The following is an 18,572-nucleotide window of genomic DNA, read 5'->3' as shown; positions in this document are numbered from 1 at the left end:
ACCGCCTCTGCAGGTCTGTTCTGCGCAGTGAGTCGATGTTTTCTTGTGGTAGACAGCGCCTCGCAGAGCGCGACGCGGGGAAGTGTAAAGTGGTTTGGTTCTCTAAAGGACGCCTCATTTGCGTCTCCCTCTATAGTTATAGTTAACAGGGTTACCATTGCGGGCTCGATATCACCCCATTATTTGGATATATGGATACCACCCAGCGTTATAAGTGGTTTCTTGGGTTACAGAAAACCATTAGGCATGTCACTCGGTGAAGAGCAGCTTGAAGTGGAAAGAAAAATTATAAAAAGTGACAGGAAAGACGAGAGAAATAGAAACAGAGAAGGTCAAACACAGAAAAAGAACGATAGGGACGAAGAAAGAAATAGGTAGCACTACATCAAGTGAGTGGATGACGGTTGTTGCCACCAAGATGTAATATACATAATAAGTCGCTATGAATGAGGTATTAGGAAACCTCCAAATGCCGCCTAGAAAACGGCCCACAAACAAACAGATATTACTACTGATCGCTAGTGGTGAGGTAACGGGGAATAATCTCGTGTGTTGAAGCCACTGCCGCGTCCTTCACTTGCTGTTGTGTATGAGCAGACATTACCACCTCCAGCAGGAACACCAGGCCTGCCAACACCACACCTGTGAATGCGTGAAGGAAAAAATCAACACTCAGGCACTTGTGACGCTCTCTCGGGTGCATAAAATCATCTGGGGTTAGCTGGAATAAAGCACAAGGATAATACTCCCAAGCACCTACGACTTACTCAGAGCTAACTAAAATCTGGGAAAATGACTCGCATACACTCCTCATGCCCTAAATAAAAACAAAATCCGGCCCCTTCTTACGCCCACGGTACAATATCTCCCCGTTGTATGGTGCTTGAGATCACTACATCGCGTTTGCTCTACACTGACAGTGAGCTATAACATTTATCAACTCCGTTAATGGCCTAATGTAGCCAAACTGGAAGGTCATTTAAACTTTTACCAAGGAAACTCATTCCTACCTCATAAAATAAGGCCCATGGAATTTCAGATAACCAGGATATATTAAGTTGTAAGTCGCCCAGCTCCGTCAAATGAAAACAGATGCGCTATAGGCCACCAGAGCTTCACAGTAAAGTTATCAAGAAGTCAAAATTATATATAATGTCAAAATAGTGATGAGGTTAAAGTAGTTAAGATTCGAACATCACCGGAAAAGTCTTGCATGAGCAGGTCAGAGCAAATAGCTTCACGGTTCTTGAAATGGTGCGAGTTATGGCAAATCGCTAAACTAGAAGAAATTTATAAGTTGAATCAGTAGGTTGGCCTACTTTAATACTCAGAATGGTTCAGACAAGGGAAAAAAAAAAAATGACCCATAGTTCAAATGTTAAATGCTGCAGCTCCAACTTTTCCAAACAAAGAGAGAGGGAGGAAAAAAAAAATACCGTGGAAATTTTCTGTCACATCTTCATCATCATCATCAGCAGCAGCATTGCATCCTAGCTTCAGAAGTCATATTTAAACTACTGTACATAGGATCCAGAAACCAGAAGAGGAAATGGGCACGTTCTTGTGAAATGGACAACAAACCAATTAACCATTCAAGCCTTAGAGATGTTTCGCACGACGATTAAGAAAATATAAGAGAGTAAAAACAAATGTAAACAACAACGAGTACAACAGAGAGAGCATAAATAGAGGTCACATCAAAACTTATATCCCTGGCATACTCCAAGACTGCCTCACTGAAGTTCTTTTAGCTGAAGTAGTCTGAGGCTAAGTAACGGACGTGGTAGCGACAAGCCCACAGCTCGAGTGCTTGTCATGTCGTAGTCACTTACTGATATCACAAGCGTATTATATCAGCAGTTTACGCTTGGGACGATTAGCATCAGGGTAAGGAAACAATATATCTACTAATTTGAACGGATCTTGTTGATGGCTTTCTTTTACGCAACATCCTTTGAAACTTGCAACACTTGCCGGATTCATTCCTGGAGTTATCCGTTCGCCAGTGAGTATAAGTCATAGCTAGAGGAAGAACAACACTTACCCCCAGCATACACAGAGAACACCCCATAGAAATCCCTCAGCTCGAGTGGCCTGAGGTCTGTGTGTGTGGTGGCGGCGATAGGTTTGAGACACTCCGAGGCGTTGGCCACCACGTTTTCATGTAGATACTGCAGGATTCCGAACGCCTTCAAGCTCAACACTCTATGGAGCAGGTCTTTCATCAGGGACACTCGGAGTATAAGAATGGGGTGATTGGAAGAAGGAGGGAGAGATAAAAAATAGGACGTATGGAAAGGTCAGTGAGTGTGTGAAGCTTGGAAGGACGAAATGTGTGGAAAGGTCAATCTCTTCGACGCGGGTTTATCATTCTAATATAATTTGGGGCAACACATAATTTAATTCAGCTCAGGTGAGATTCCCGGGCTGTAAGGTGAGTGGAGACCTGGCAAGAAGAGGTGAGGCGAGAGCAAGATATGTGGTAACCAGTAAGGGTAACAATAGCGTGGCGACTGGAAGAAGGAAAATAGAATAACTAGAGAATTAAATGGAAAAAAAAAATAGAGGAATACCAAGCACGAAGTGGAAAGAAGCAGGAAGGGAAATGTATGAGGGAAAAGTTGAGTGCAAGGTGGCTGGAATAAAAAAAAAAAGGAGAAATAGATCAAGAACGTATTGAAAGAAGTGTTGAGCGGTATATTTTAAGCGAAGGTGTGTGGAAGGAGAATGATTGGTGGAAACTGGAGAGGTGAACATAGAGCAAGGTGGGGTTGAGTTATGATTATTATCTTTTGGATGTGTCTGCTTTATTATTATTATTATTATTATTATTATTATTATTATTATTATTATTATTATTATTATTATTATTATTATTATTAGTTGCGGGAGTAGTAGCAGTAGAAGTAGCAACAGTAGTAGTAGGTGTAGTATTGTTGTTGTTGTTGTTGTTGTGAGGGAACACCTTGGGAAGTACAAGCTTAAATTCCCCCATTCTGTTGACTTCTTTCCTATTTCGTTCGTGCTGTCACTAGCCTATTATAGCCAGTTTAAGGACGCTCCCTAAGTGTCCGGCCACACTTCCTTGAAACGTGTGATCGACGAGATGAAACGAAGCACCGGGTTAGAGCTGCTGTGGTATTCGAGTCTGGACGTTGGATGGACCCCTGAGCCTCGTTTCCTTGTGGCGATCACATGTTAGGGGGCAAGTGTGTCCGGATCTTAACACCCGTTCCTCACCGATTTATTTTTGGGCTCCACTGGCTAATATCGCTTTGTACGTTATTTATGCAGAGTATGGTGCTACTAGAATAATTTAAGGAACACAGAAGAGTATGGCAAGGTGTAATAAGTATAATAAATCACCTAGGAAAGGGAGTTAAGGAGCTTCTTTTACCGACCATATTACGGGCCATGGAGGTTTTCAAGAACAGTTTTGTATATAGCAAGTAAATAATCCCTTGTATGGTACTGAGAAATCTACATCAGCATTAAAAAGATATAGAGAGAATAAGGCGCGTCCACACTAAATGCTACTGGTGCGGGTGAATGTGGGTTGGAGTAGTGTAACCCGAGCAGGTGAGAGTGAAGACTACCGTATGTTACACTGATGCATAACTACCTCCTGAAACTGCCTCTTCCTGCAAACATTTGGTATGAACGTGGCTTAAGAGACAATACAAGGGCATAAAATTCAAGAGACAATCCTGAGACGTAATATTCAAGACAAACCGCTAAGAGGGAGGTGTTAGGGAGCCTCCTTAACCAACGAGAACACTAGCTATACTCACATCTTGTTGATTCTGGGCACGAGAGGCGAGTTCTTGGGGAATGCGATACTGATGGTGGTGGGCAGAACACCCTTGGAGATGACGTATAGTTTGCAGTACCCGTGCTGTTCAGGAAAAATACATGCAGAGTAGTTTTTTGGTTTACATGATAGAAAAAAAAACAATATCCAAAAGGGAAAAAACGTTATAGCAATGTATGGGCCGCTCTGTTAAACATCCAGAGGTGGGTACAGCCTGATATTACTACAATCTGTCACTGTACCACATGATTGGAAACTAGCAAATGCATCGCCAGTATTTAAGAAGACTAATAAATGCCAACCCGGGAATTACTATCCAACTAATTTAACATCAGTAGCATACAAGTTTTTCTCTCTGTCTATCTATAGCCAGACACCGTGATCCCGTAAGAGGTGGCCGTTTGTCTTTTAGTTAGTGATTTTACTGGGGGAGTGGGGGCACTAACTCCCCGCCAACGAACTTGTTGACAAGAAGGGAGCACGTATGGGCTGGTTATATGGTTGCCACCCAGCGTTGTAAATGGTGTCCTGGCTTAAAGAAAACATTTAGTCTTGTCACTCAATGTAAAGCTACCTGAAAAGGAAAGAAGAGTAGTAAAAGTGACAGGAAAGATAAGAGAAACAGGAAGAGAGGAGGGGACATACAGAAAAAGATTGGTAAAGATGAAGGAAGAAGTAGGCAGCACTACATCAAGTAAGCAGATGAGTTAAGTGAGTGGTGTCATTTAAGTACTTAGAGCAAAATGAACTCACCTGAGCGCGGATTAAACTTTAGAACAAGCACTCAGGTCTTACCAAACATATTGACTATTTCAGTAACATTACTGACAGGTGAGATAAAAAGCAAAAATCCGGCGATTTCCAGAAGGCATCTAATGTAGTTCCCCAGAAAAGGCTTCTTGCAAAACTTAGAGTTCATGGATTCAGAGGCAGTGCGCTAATGTGGATAGAAAACTGGCTTACAGGACATAAACAAAGAGATGTGATTAAAGGGGAGGTGAATGTTACAAGCAGAGGGTCATAAGATTCAGTTTTCAGTCCTCTGTCATTTTAATTCATGCCGCTGATTGTAATGAATGTTTTAGACATAAAATGTTAACTGTAAAAATGGTAACAGTGGGTACACCTGATCAGTGACAGTTTTCAGAGATTTTGATAATCTGTTCAGTTGGTGTCAAACATGGCAAGTTGATTTTTAATAGCCCTAAAGTGGAATACAGATGAAAAAGTTAATTATGCTATAAATTATAATATTAATCCCGAGAATGTGAAAAAATACCGTAATAGGAATAATCATAACAAATGATGTAAAACAAAAGTCTGCACTGCACCAGCTGTAAAGAAATCAAACAAGCTAGTTGGATTCATAGGTGGTGCATTTGGTATGAATAAGAGAATGTCATCTTCACGTTGTACAGTTCATTAGTATGCCCACATCTTGTGTATGTGTTCAGTTTTAATCAGCATAGTGCAAAAGGGATATTGAGATATTAGAAAGAGTGCAGTGATGAGTGGCAAAAATTATACCCCAGTTTGGGAACAACCCATGTGAGGAACACTTGCTAGTATCTGTCTAACTTCCTAAGGTGCGGACTACGAGAGAAGTTTTTTCAAGTATAAATTATTAAGGTATACTATAATGTGTCACATGATAGTACTTCACACAGACTGGTCAGGATTCAGTAGAATTCATAGTTATAGAATACAGAAGTATAGCCTTCTTTAACAGAGTTGCAGGCATATGGAAGACTGTGATACCGTAAGAACAGCCAAAACTCGCATGGAGAAGTATCTGACTTCTCATTGTCAGCTAATCACGTTCACATCTAAAGAATAAAAAGACAAACCGGTAGGCGACGAGGGCCAGCTATAAGCGGGCCTTTGCTAGGCAACGAGTAGCAGCCTAGGAACCAAAACCTTGCGGACACAACTATACTCAGTTTTATTTTTTTTTTATTTTTTTTATCGGGACGAAGATGCACATGACAGGTTGGTGTTGACAGGCTGAATACATGTCCGGATAACTCAGTTACTAACCCAAATTTCTCCCTCAGATATATGTATGTCAGTTAATAATGCTAATGAGTAGAGATCATTAAGTAATGTTGCCAGTCATCACCAACCTGTCTAGTGCATCTTCGCTTTGATTTAAAAAAAAAAAAAAAATGAGTATAGGTCATACGCTGGTCGTTGTGTCCAGGTTTGGTCGGAATCGGTTAATTCTGAAGGGTAGAAGTGCCTGCCACACTTAAACACGACTGCTAGGGACGGTGAGGCCGATTTTCGCGGGGCTGCCACTCGAAAACTAGAGGAGAGAGAGGAAAAATGGATGGCACACTTCCGATAGGGAATGACCTCAAGATTACGCCAAAAAGAAAAAGTCGGAGCTTTCTACGCTCATTAGTAATGCTTCTGCAGTTCAGAACGTGAAAAGTACGAAAGAAGCTGTTTTTCGGCCCTTGCTAGCCAGCGAGTAGTTGACTAGCAACTAAAACCTTGGGGACACAACTAGGTCAGAGGCTGGTCATTGTTTCCAGGTTTGGTCGGAATCGGTTAGTTCTGAGGGGTGGAGGTGCCTGCCACAACTAAACAAGGATGGATACAAGAGAGAAAGAAAGAAGACGCGACTAACAGTAAAGGCAGCATGGAGGTGGCCAATATCTAATTCAAACCTTATACCCTCTCATTCCGATCACGAGGAAATATGGCACAGCGCAACACCGTTGTGTAGTTAATAGCACTTTCCTGTACAGATTAAGTTTGTGTAGAATGTACTTCTCCCTTCAACCTATCCTTTCCTTTGAGCCTCTGTGGCAGTTTTTCCATACTGTTTGGTGATCGTTCTCACTTTTTCCTGCCAACTTCGTCTTGAGAGCTTGGTGGTGGTGGTGGAGGGGAGGTTTCCTGCTTTTCTGTCCTTGTCTTCGACTGATAAGACAATTACCTTAGCTGTAAACTGCCCTACAACAAACAGCCTCGAAAGGATGGGTAGGTGTGTTGCTGTCTGCTTTCCACTGTACTGATAGTCAATGAATCCTCTACTAATGACCGCAAATTGTTGGTAATTCTTTCTTAAATCTACCAAATTTCCTCCTGTGCCATCCAACCCCCTCAACTAATCGACTTAAATCTTTGGTACTTTCTTCCCTGACTTTCCCGAATCTCCTCCTGTGCCATCCAGCCCTCTCCTCTAATCGCCCTAAATCGTTGGTAATTTCTTCTCTGACTCTCCCGAATCTCTTCCTGTGCCATCCAACCCCCTGCACGACATACCCTAGTGAATGCATCTGCCAGAAGGAGCCTAATTGAGCTCAGTGTTCCAAACGCGGCAGTCTCTCCCTGCTGCAGCATCCGCATGACGCCAACGATATCCGTGCCCACAGTCGCCTGGTCCCTGATACGACCCAGCGTGGAGATCTGAGGTGCCTCCTGAAATGCAGGTAAGGTTGAGGTCTTTGTTTTCCTTTTTCATGATGAGAGAATTATCCAAAACTCTGCCCGCCAGCAACATTGTCACTATCAGAGAAAATCAAACCAAAGACATCCGTATGTCTAGATAGCTGGACATATTGTTTTCTGCCTCATAAATGCAATAATCATAATAATAATAATGAAATGCCAGGAACTTGGGCCCTGAGCTGTCGATGTGAAGCGTTGTACAGTACGCCTCTGCCAAGTCTTGTGCATGGACTCACCATACAGCCTCCATGACACTGCAGACCTAATCAGTTCATTCCACCACCACCATCTTTGCAGGAGTGATGAACTGCGTCAGGTCTCTCCTGATGGAGGTTTTTGAATGGTTTTTTTTGGGGGGGACCCACTGGAGATGGCCAGATGGGGAAAGAGTAAGATAAAAAGGTAGAAGATGGAGAAGCAGTGAGTTGGGGTCGAGATTGCCAACCTGAAAAATTTCCATAGGCGATGGATAATCTGGCCCTATCTAAACCCGTTCCCACCCTCCCCTCCCTTCCTCCCAGTCCTCTCCCTTCCCCCACCACCCTTGCAAATCATTGGCTCATACTCTCATTGAATAAGAATACTCCGTACCACCTCCCCTTGCAGCATCATTTATAAATATTGACACCTAAGCATTATGTAGGTGTAAAATGCGAAATAAATGATTAGAGGTGCTATTGAGTCCCTAAACCAATAAGAATACAAGCCACACACAAACACACACACACACACACACACACACACACACACACACACACGAGAGAACGTTTGTGTGTGCTGGCATCGTTAACACTTTTCTGGGCCCTATATCTCCTGAAACCATCAACGGATTTCCACCAAATTTTTTTCAGTGATGCAGTATGAGGACATGATGAACTGATGAGGCCAGCAAGGTCAAGATATCAAGGATCAAGATAACTGGGATCGACTTAGTTTATCCTTGTGGGCGCGATATTTCCTAAAACCCTTTACGAATTTCGACCAAACTTTTGTCAGGGATTCCGTATGAAGGGACGATGAGCTGATTAGGTCAGCAAGGTCAAGGAGTTAAAAGTCAAGATCATTCGACTAAATTTATGTTTGTGGTCTCTCTCTCTCTCTCTCTCTCTCTCTCTCTCTCTCTCTCTCTCTCTCTCTCTCTCTCTCTCTCTCTCTCTCTCTCATTATATATGTATGTATGTATGTATATACATACTCCATTCATACATATATAATATGGATAAATTAATGCAGTAAAAGATATACATTATTTGTTACCACAAAATCATTAGCTCCTTTTTGATGGGGTCTTTTTCATCTTTTCTATAAGACGATTTTGCTTTTCCAACTGTATGAGTTATATATAGCCTGCATTTACACCTTAACGTCTAAGAGGGTTCTTGTAAGCTGAGTAATTTCTTATGGTTAGAACAACTCTAGAATTCCATCCTAGCTGGCGCCAGATTACTTTATTGTGCCGAGAGCGACTCATGGAAGCCTGAGTTAATAATCACCATTAACCTTCTCAAGACAGGTACAGTATGTCAACTAATATCAGATTTTCTTCACGGCAAACAGTAAGTCATAGAATCCTGAGTATTGAGCTATAACATTCAAATCATATCGCCAGGAAAGAGGCACTAGAAAATAATAATTGTCTCAAAGTCCATGGATAACTAAACAAGACTTTCATTTATTACGATGACTGGGATGTCGGTATATATAAGTCTAGCTCCTCCAGGTTCGTGAAGGGCTTAAATTGCCGTATGCAAAACAAACTGCTAAGGAAGAAGTACTAGGAACCCTATTAAGCCGGCGAGAATAAGGCTTTTTGAATACTTACAGCCAAGACATGATCCGCAACACTGCCCTTCATGACAAACACTGGAATGTCGGTAGCGCCCAGTTCCTCCAGGCTGGTGAAGGGAAGCGAGATTTGGGGTAGGATGAGCATGGCCTTGAGGTTGGATCGGTACACAGTGGTCAGGATGAGGGAAGACAGCAGCCACAGCCCGCCCACCACCCGAACCACACCACCCTTTGGCTCCCACGGCACCGCTGCGGCAGGGGCAGAAGGAAAACTCAGAAGCACGACGGGCGCGTAGCACCCGTCTGGCAGCAAACTCTCATCCCTTTTCTGTCCAACTCTCTAATGCAAGAGTTAACCGTTACTCCCAGTCTTTCATTTATGCAACAGGTCAGCTCTGGAACTGTTTCCCTCTGTCTGTATTTCCTGCTGCCTATGATATCCAGTCTTTCAAACGCAGTGTGTCCAGGCATCTCAAAATGATCGGATCTTGAATTTGGCTCTCTATTGTATTTTGTTTTTCTCTTTGAGGGAACTGTTACTGCGGGCTCATGGCCTTTGGTTCCTTTTTCCTCGCATTAAAAAAAAAAAAAAAAAAAAATGCAACCTGGTGCAGCAGACCTAATATGTTCAGAAACTTCATGACTCAAAACGTTATAAGTGGCAAAATCATTAACGTGTACAGTTTAAAAGTCAGATGACAAAACCGTCCTTAAACAGACTACCAGAAAGCCTAGAGACCCTGAAAACAACTAATTCTTCTCATACGAAAATGATACTTATATTAGGGCCGAGTCACACTTTGAGGCTCATGAAACGGGCCATAACCTTAGTCATGTGACTGCCTCTCTCTCTCTCTCTCTCTCTCTCTCTCTCTCTCTCTCTCTCTCTCTCTCTCTCTCTCTCTCTGTCTGAGGGAAGAATCTTCCAGGCTTCTTTTCTTTGTTTCCTTCTGTCTTGCATTTTAAAAAATGAGACACATTGTAGTGAAGGGGTCAATGAAGGCTCTATCTAAGCACCCCAGTTAAAAAAAAAAAAAAAAAAGTCAGAACTAAATACAGTTGTGTGGAGATTGCAATAAAAAAGACTGTACGGGTCGCAGGCGCTGAAGAGGAGTGCATCACGTGGTGGCACAAATATGACTGATCAGAGGAGCTGCCCAGTTATACAAATGTCCCTCAACTCCTGCCTGTAACACGAAAGGAAAATTCTGGACTAAAGAAGGGCTTGGGGTAGCAATTACAGTACTGCTACTGCTACTACTGCAACGAATAACTCTACTATTAGTATCACTAACAATGCCATCATGAACTGCTCCTCAGGCAGTCCAGCAAGGCTTTGAACCACTACCTTAACAATGTACAACTGGCTTTCGTTTGGTCTGAAACCATGGCCACGACTTCCTTCCAGCAGAGGGAAGGATTAAGAAGTGGTCAGAAAAATCATTCTAAGTAGCTTTGGAGATATCTGAACATCTCCTCCTCAGCATTTACTTTGCATATTACACCTTCTTATCCTCTTGTACGTTACTGAGGCAATCAGTATCGATGCTAGAGAAATGTAAATAGTATACTGTAGATATCATCGAGATTCAACACACGCAATGAATCACTAGGAAACAGGTGCTATAAAATCTCAACTGTCACTTATGGGTCACAAGTGCACAAGGGAATGGGATCAAATCTGCAATACATTCTACTAAGGCTGCACAAGGAGCAGGCCTAGATTTAACTATATCTCAATCTTCCTCGCAACTTAGACCAGCAATCGTCTAATTTACAACCCAGGTCCTTATTCCAGTTGAAGAGGTAATGTGATCACACCAGCGTCCTACTCACACTGAGCAAGAAGGCATCCCAAGGTCCAGTGTAGCGCCCTGCTGAGAGTGACTGAGTTGCTTGTCTTGTCGATGTGGGTCGTTGGCGGTCGCTGCTCCCTTACCCCCGGCCCCTCACTCTCGCCCTCTCCCTCACCCTCACCCCTGCAGGCGTCACGTTATGGTTAGCTTGAATGCAGTGGTTCTAGTTATCATTTTATTACTAATATTTATTACATACACAGTAATATGCTGATATGCCATTAATTTGATTATTTATTTATCAGTATGTATTATTCCGTCTATTAAATTCTGGTAAGTATATGCATGCGAACAATGTCTACTTTTTTTTTTCTGAATGGATTAACGATTTATGTTCACATCGAGAAATAACATTACTTCAGTCATTCTTCTAGTCTCATACATTTATTCACACACACACACACACACACACACACACACACACACACACACACACACACACACACACACCTCCCAGCATACGGTATTCTGTGGGCTTTCTGTACGATGAAGGTAGCCAGCACCACCAGTAGAGCACACACAGCCAGCACCAGCCACACCTGTCAGGGCAGAGGGGAAGGCAGGTCAGCGGGGGGAGATGCAACCCTGAGCAGAAATAGACCGATACTTCTCTTCCTTCTATGGCAATGGAAGGGTATACGTAATTTATTTTGAGGTGAGAGCAATATTAATCAGTGCCAAAAAGTATGAAAAAGAAGGCTACTCTCTGTCCATTGGGGAGGAATGAGAAATATGGAAGGTAATACACAAATTCTAGGTGAGTATTGTTGGTGAATTTTTGGCCATAGTTGCGCAGTCAAGAAAATCAACCTTCCCAGTTTTGTCCGAAGATTATTTTAAGATCAGCGAACCTTAAAGTCTTGTCTGGATAAATGTGTGTTTCGGATGGTTCAGCTTTTCCACGATGTATTTACTAATTATATTTTTTCAAAGATACGAATTCCGTGGCGGTACTAGTGGCAGGGAGGCGCATTTGCCATTGTATCGGTTTTGGCACCAGGTTTGGAAAATTTATGAACCCATTCAGGCCGGACACTTCATTAAATTGTGTTATATTCTTCCATCTGTCTGTCGCTGTGCACCCAGACGCCTTAATTCCGAAAAGGGTGGGCACAAACAAGTCGTCTCCATGTCGCCCTGTACTCTACCATTTGGCTGCCCTCCCTCCAACTCATACCTCCTACTCTGTCATATATCTCCCCGCTCCATCACATTCTTGGTCTCCCCCTCCACCTCATTCACATACTCTTGTAGTCAGTCCCTCATTCTCCATTCTGTAGTCTTGATCCTACCAAACTATTTTACCAAGCACTAGATAGCTTCCATTCAGTAAAGAATTTATTGTACTGCCTAGAACAAAAACTCTCCTACGTTTTCAGTGCTTTTGCTTCACACTTAAGATGTAGACTACTTTCTTCCCCAACGCACCATATGAAACAGCATTATCTTTGGACATAGAAACATAACAAGCCTCTCTCAGAATAACGAAATATCAACCAGTAAAGGAATCTGAGAAGAAAGAATTATAGGAGATATATTTGACGAACTTTTGGGGAAGGTCAGTACAAGGGAAGTGCGAGAGAATACACCAAAGGAGAAGCTGTTCCATTCACCTGCATAAATCTTAAGCCCTTCACTCCATACTCTGACGATCTATTGTGGTTAGACACTTTTGCAACTGCAGGGGTTAGATATAGCATCAACTAACTCTTCCACAATAGAGTGCTCTCCTAGCCTGAATAAAATTGTATTATAAGCATATAGAAACTCCCATATGGGCTTTCATTTGGCACCAAAACCTTTGACCTTGAGTGACTTCGAGAGGTCAAACTCAAGGTCACGAATATTCAGGGGGATATAACTCGAAACTGGCTGCAGAAAGATATTTACTATTACCAATATATAGGAAGTTCCGTATGGACTTTTAATTTGTACCATGACCTTTGATCTTAAGTGACCTTGAAAGGTCAAATTCAAGGTCACGGATATTCAGGGGGTTATAACACAAAAATGGTTATAATTACTGAGAGAAAACAACTTCCCTTTCATTTGTGCCGTTAGCTTAGGCTTTAATTGCTTACCGATACTAAATGGCTGTACCGATTCAGTATTTAACAGCAATAAAATAGCTCCTGTCGGGTGAGGTTTGTTGTGCCTGGCATCACTTGTTTTTTTTTTATTGCCTTCTTGTAGCTGGACACATTCTTATAACTGGACATAACTTCACAATTCAATTTAAGGCTGATTGTGATGACACTGTGATTGCTAGTGCCATACTCTTCCCTCATAATCATTCTTTAATAATTTTTTATCCTTCCAAAACAAGATCTAACAGCTTTCCTCTGGGTGTAGGATTGTCTTTAAAGAAATGCAGTGAACTTTTCAACAAGTTAAGATACAGATCTAACCCTGCGTGTGAGGATAGGGTTTCTTTCCATTTGTTTTTCTTGAAGGGAACAATCTTGTGGGCTTCTGGGCTGTAGTTCCTTCTTCCCTGCATTAAAAAATAATAATAATAATAATAATAATAATAATAATAATAAAATCACAGTAGTTTTGGTACAAAAGACTTCAGGTCATAAATTTCCCTGTCAGTGTGTTGGTGGACGATCAAAATGTCCAGGAAACGTTTTAGGTCACGATTTTTTTCTAAGCTGGAAGTAAATAATGTCAGTATTAATATCACCCGCCTACAGGAAGATGAGGCGATATACGGTAGTTTTTGCCGGTGTGTGTGTGTGTGTGTGTGTGTGTGTGTGTGTGTGTGTGTGTGTGTGTGTGTGTGTGTTCCCAACATATCTCCGAAAGCTGTGGACTAATTTTCCCCAAACCTTCAGGAAATAGCAAATATGTGGATGTACAGAAGGCTGTTACGTGTGGTGAGGATTTAATCAGAGATGACCGAATGCGAGCTGCCATATAATATGTTTAATATAGAGTGAGTTTTTTGCAACACACGGTGACTGAATTCCGTAGAGTTTTGCAAATTCTCTTCAGAGTTGATTTGTAGGTAACATACCTTATCCAACAACATATTTTGGCTGGCGATTAGCATTCGGCCCCTGGATGCTTTTGTATCAGTTAACAACTGGCTTTGAGTTACGACCGAACAAGGTCAAGATGATCTTTATGGTGATGACTGGTTGATTGATTGATTTGATTGACTGATTGATTGGTTCATTGATCTGAGTGACTGACTGATTAATTGATTGACGACGACGACGAACATCATCAACAACAACAAACCGACCATACCCAAGCCGTGTATGGCTTAACGAAGCCTGCCACAACAGCCTGGGGTGTGGGTCTGGTGTACATAGCCCGGGTCTCGTCCATGTCCAGGGGCTCGCTGAAGTCAACGGCCTGCCAGCGGGCGTAATTGACGCTCAACGGTGTCATCGAGAAGTCCACCTCCTGCAGAAAATATATAGGTGTATAAATAAATACACGAAGACTTTTATTATTATTATTATTATTATTATTATTATTATTATTATTATTATTATTATTGTTGTTGTTGTTATTATTGGCTAAGAATGAAAAAAGACTCATCTTCCTTGACTCATCCTCCTTGACTCGCCTTGACTTACCTTCCTTGCCTCACCCTCCTTGACCCACCTTCCTTGAGTCACCTTGACTCACCTTCCTTGACTCATCCTCCTTGACTCACCTTCCTTGACACACCTTAACTGACTCCCTTCCTTTACTCACCTTCTTTGACTCACCTTGAATCACACTTCTTGACTCATCTTCCTTGACTCACCTTGACTCATCTTGACTCACCCTCCGTTGTACGTATCCAAGGACTCCCGTGAAGGATCCATTGTCAAGGCGATGTCCGAAGTCTGGACCAGCTGGCTTCTTGAGACGGTAACTGGGGAGAGAGAGAGAGAGAGAGAGAGAGAGAAAGAGAGAGACAGACAGACAGACAGACAGACGGACAGACAGAGAAAGAGAGAGAGAGAGAGGGGGGGAGGGGTTGGATATTCATGAGAAAATAATATTGCATGAAAAAGTGATATCGGGGAGAGAGACAGACGGACAGAGACAGAGATCAACAGAACGAAATCATCTGAAAAGCATTACTCAGGACAAATAACAAGTCTACAGTGAACTACAAATGATTTTAAAAATAACCAGTAAAGTACAGTCCAGGGTTTTAATTGAACACCGAGGCTTGCATATGGTACAGGAAGCTTCGTAACACCTCTTCCTTAGCTATTTATTTTGCATATTACACCGTGACATTTTCCTGCCTGTCATTTATATAGTTTTGATGTCGACAGGGTTTGAATCAATAATATTTAAGAGGATTCTGAGGTGTAATGGGGAGAATGAGTTGCCAAATAATAGGTGTTGCGAATCTCCCCCGCCAAAAATTAGAATATGAACGTGAGAAAGTTTAATAAGTCTAATAATAGCCCTGTTATTGAGGAGTAATCAGTAAGACCCTAATGAATAAAGATAAATGAAGACAATTTAGTTCACCTTCTATCTATATATATAATTAGGTAACTTCCCCTAAAGAAAGGGAGGTAGCCGAGACAGGACGGCACACTCTAAATTTACTCATCCAAACACATATTTATTCGTATCTTAGCCCCATGGGGAGAAGGGACAGATCCTCACCGCACCACACCGCACGAGGGTCAACTGCGCTGTGTATCACCTTACTAGCCATAAAACGCAGAATACAAACCAGAAAGTAAAGTTTCATAAGTCTAATACTATCCCAGTTATTAATCAGTAAGACCCTCATTAATAAAGGAATGCAGACACTTTGCCTCACGTCCTTATTAGCCATTAAACCCGTATTATTAAAAACCAAAAGCACGAACGTATATACAAGACTCCAAATACTTTACAATATTTTCAGCAGGTGGTGAGAGAACGCGTCTGATTTTTCTTTATCAGTGCAGAGAACACCTTGGAATGTGAGATGCAGGTTAATTACATCTAACAGGTACAGGTGATCCGTAAATGACCTTCAAAAATGAGAGGTCTGCATACGCTTTTCACACTTAGTCCAGTATTCCTTAACATCTCTTCCTAAGTGATTTATTTTGCTTCTTACACCTTGCCCTCCTCTTCTGTTTTACATAAATCAATCTAATATCACCACATTCTGTATAAATAACGTACAAAACGATATTAGCCAGCCATGTTCAAAAATAAATCGCAAAGTAGGAGAATATAAACCTTAGATTAAACATATTGAGAAGTAGAGTTTCATATAGTTAAACCGAAATTCGTTATATAAGCTCACCTGGAATTTTGTTTTTCACCCATGAAGTACAGTGTCTTACCTGACAGGAAATTATCACGTCACAAGAAATTCACTTTACACACATGCAGCCCAAACTCTTGCCTCCCACAAAGAATGAAGTTGTATGAATTCGCCAGTGAGGGATGAATTACAAGATATAAACTTGAGTACAAAGACATATCCTTTTTTGCCTGTTTCTTCGGGGGAGGCGGTGGCTGAGTCGGTAGAGCGATGATTTACTGTCCCAGTGGATGTAAGTTCGAATCCCGGCTGGAGTAGGGAACAGTTTAAAGGATTATGCGTTAAAAATAAGCTTCACTGATCTACCAAAGACCCGCCGACATGTCATAAAAGCACCCCAATACACCAGTCCTGTATTGGGCAGCTCTTGCTTGTATTCAGTATGAACGGTGTGTATTAGCGCCGAAGTAGTGCCATGTGGAGGTATGTGTTACGTGGGGAGACTGCTGGGCCTCAGAGATAAGACGGTAAAGCTTATGCCCAGAGTCGGACGCATGGAAAAGAAAAATCCAAATCATTTTCCTCAAAAAAAAAAAATAATAAAAAAAAAAAGCCTGCATCTAACCCCCCAGTTCAAAAAGTCTCCACAAGTCTGAGTAAAATCGTCTAAAGGCAGAAAGAGAAAAAAAATAGTGTCCTCGGACTGAAGGGTTGAAGTCACTAAGGCACAGGAGAACTCCATTTTTTTTCTTTTTTTTTTTTTTTTTTTTTTTTTGAGTCCTGACATCAGTATCTCTCCCCTAATAAGAGAATGAAGTCACTTGATCTCACCATACATTCAGTTTCTCAGCGATGATGTCCATGACCTTGACCATCATCCCAGCGGCCTTGTACGGCGGCTCAGAGGTCAGCAACGTCGTGTAGGGCATGAACTGAGAGAGAGAGAGAGAGAATAAAATCAGTAATGGATATATTTTGATGTTTTAATATTTCAGATAGCCTATAAACACAGGACAGCGTTCATGTAATTCTGCTCGGTAATGATGAGTGAATCCATCCTGCCTATCTGTCTATTGCCATACTCTTTAATTCCCTAAGGGGTGGCCAGAAACAAATCGCCTCCACATCCTCCTGTCCTGTACCATTTAACTGCCCTCCTGCCAACTCACTCACTCCCTCCCTCCTATCTCTCTCTTTTCCATTCCTTCATTTTATTCTTGGTCTCTCCCTCCTCTCCCCTTCCAGCTCACACTCACTCCTATATCTCTCCACTCCGTCCCTTCATCTCATCCTTGGTGTCCCTCTCCTCCTCTCCCTTTCCAACTCACACTCACTTCTATATCTCTCCACTCCTTCCTTCCATCTCATTCTTGGTCTCTCCCTCCTTCTCTCCCCCTCTGCCTCACTCACATACACAGATACACAAGCTTTTTGCCATGACAAGACCGTGTTTATTCTAAGTACATAAATATATAAGTATATAATAATAAAAATATGTGTCAATAATTTATATCTTTAAAAACTAATGTTCAGATCTGTATTTACATGAGAAGTGATAGTGAGTAATGAATGTCTGTAAAAGCAAACAGAAAAAAGTATCATCAATTTATCTCTCACACATTAGGGAGAATACTGTATTTTTTTTTTTTATACTAGAATCCGACTATCTATATTAATTCCCTTTTAAAAATACCAGTACAGCATCAGAAGGATCTGCCCTGAAAAATCATCTTTTACCTTGAAAACGACATGTTCTTGGGAGAAGGGGTGGGGGGAGCTGCCGCCTCTCTCCCCCAGAACCTCCGTCTAGTACGCCTGTGCTTAAAACGATAGACAAAATCAAGGGCCGTGGAGCCAAGAGTCAGTATTTCCATCAACTCAAGAGGTCGCTCCTGAACTGAATAAAAACATCTAACACTGACACAAAATGAACACAATATAAAACACAGGCCGAAGGTACTAAGGATATTTCAAATTACAGACTGCCATAAGCTTTAGAATGATTAAAGAAGCTTGGGAGGGGAGGAGGGGAGGATGAAAAACTGCGAGAGAAAGAAGTTCAGACTCGTGACAGCTAACTTACCGGCGTCACCAGTACATCCAGGCACTTCATTCCATTGCCTGTGTCCTCCATCCTGGCTGCTGAAAAACTGCCACATTCCCTCCCTCACCTGGCCTCAGCTCACTCCACTAAATGTTTCATGCAATTACCCAGAATCGCAATATGATGATTATATCCACCAAGAGCTTCTGACGTTTTGCCGTTATAATCTGTAAGGCCAGGCTGATATTTCTGAGATTAGGTTTAGGACAAAGAAAGGTCGAGTAACAAACACAGCAAAACTGAGCATCCCAACGACACAGCGGCAGACTTTTGAAACGTGAATTGGAAATATGATTATTGCCATAGTTAACCCAAAAAGTTTAGTTT

General features: G+C 41.9%; 1 protein-coding gene across 1 annotated transcript; it reads right to left on the bottom strand.

Moving 5' to 3' along the window:
* Positions 1 to 508: 508 nt before the first annotated feature.
* On the bottom strand, positions 509 to 18,275 carry LOC145396757 (glutamate receptor 2-like). Its single transcript, XM_080270046.1, has 9 exons — positions 18,225 to 18,275; positions 14,170 to 14,328; positions 11,365 to 11,453; positions 10,895 to 11,037; positions 9,093 to 9,307; positions 7,085 to 7,240; positions 3,792 to 3,895; positions 2,045 to 2,205; positions 509 to 642 (listed from the first exon to the last, which is right to left on the bottom strand). The coding sequence occupies exons 1-9, from the start codon at positions 18,273 to 18,275 to the stop codon at positions 509 to 511; spliced, it is 1,212 nt and encodes a 403-aa protein (XP_080126172.1).
* Between the last annotated feature and the right edge of the window lie 297 nt (positions 18,276 to 18,572).

The sequence above is a fragment of the Coenobita brevimanus genome, chromosome 4 (genome assembly GCF_032717465.1).
Source record: "Coenobita brevimanus isolate Jiangsu-jjx chromosome 4, ASM3271746v2, whole genome shotgun sequence".
Taxonomy (NCBI): Eukaryota; Metazoa; Arthropoda; class Malacostraca; order Decapoda; family Coenobitidae; genus Coenobita; species Coenobita brevimanus.
Note: the sequence above shows the minus strand (reverse complement) of the source record. Positions and strands in the feature narration are given on the sequence as shown.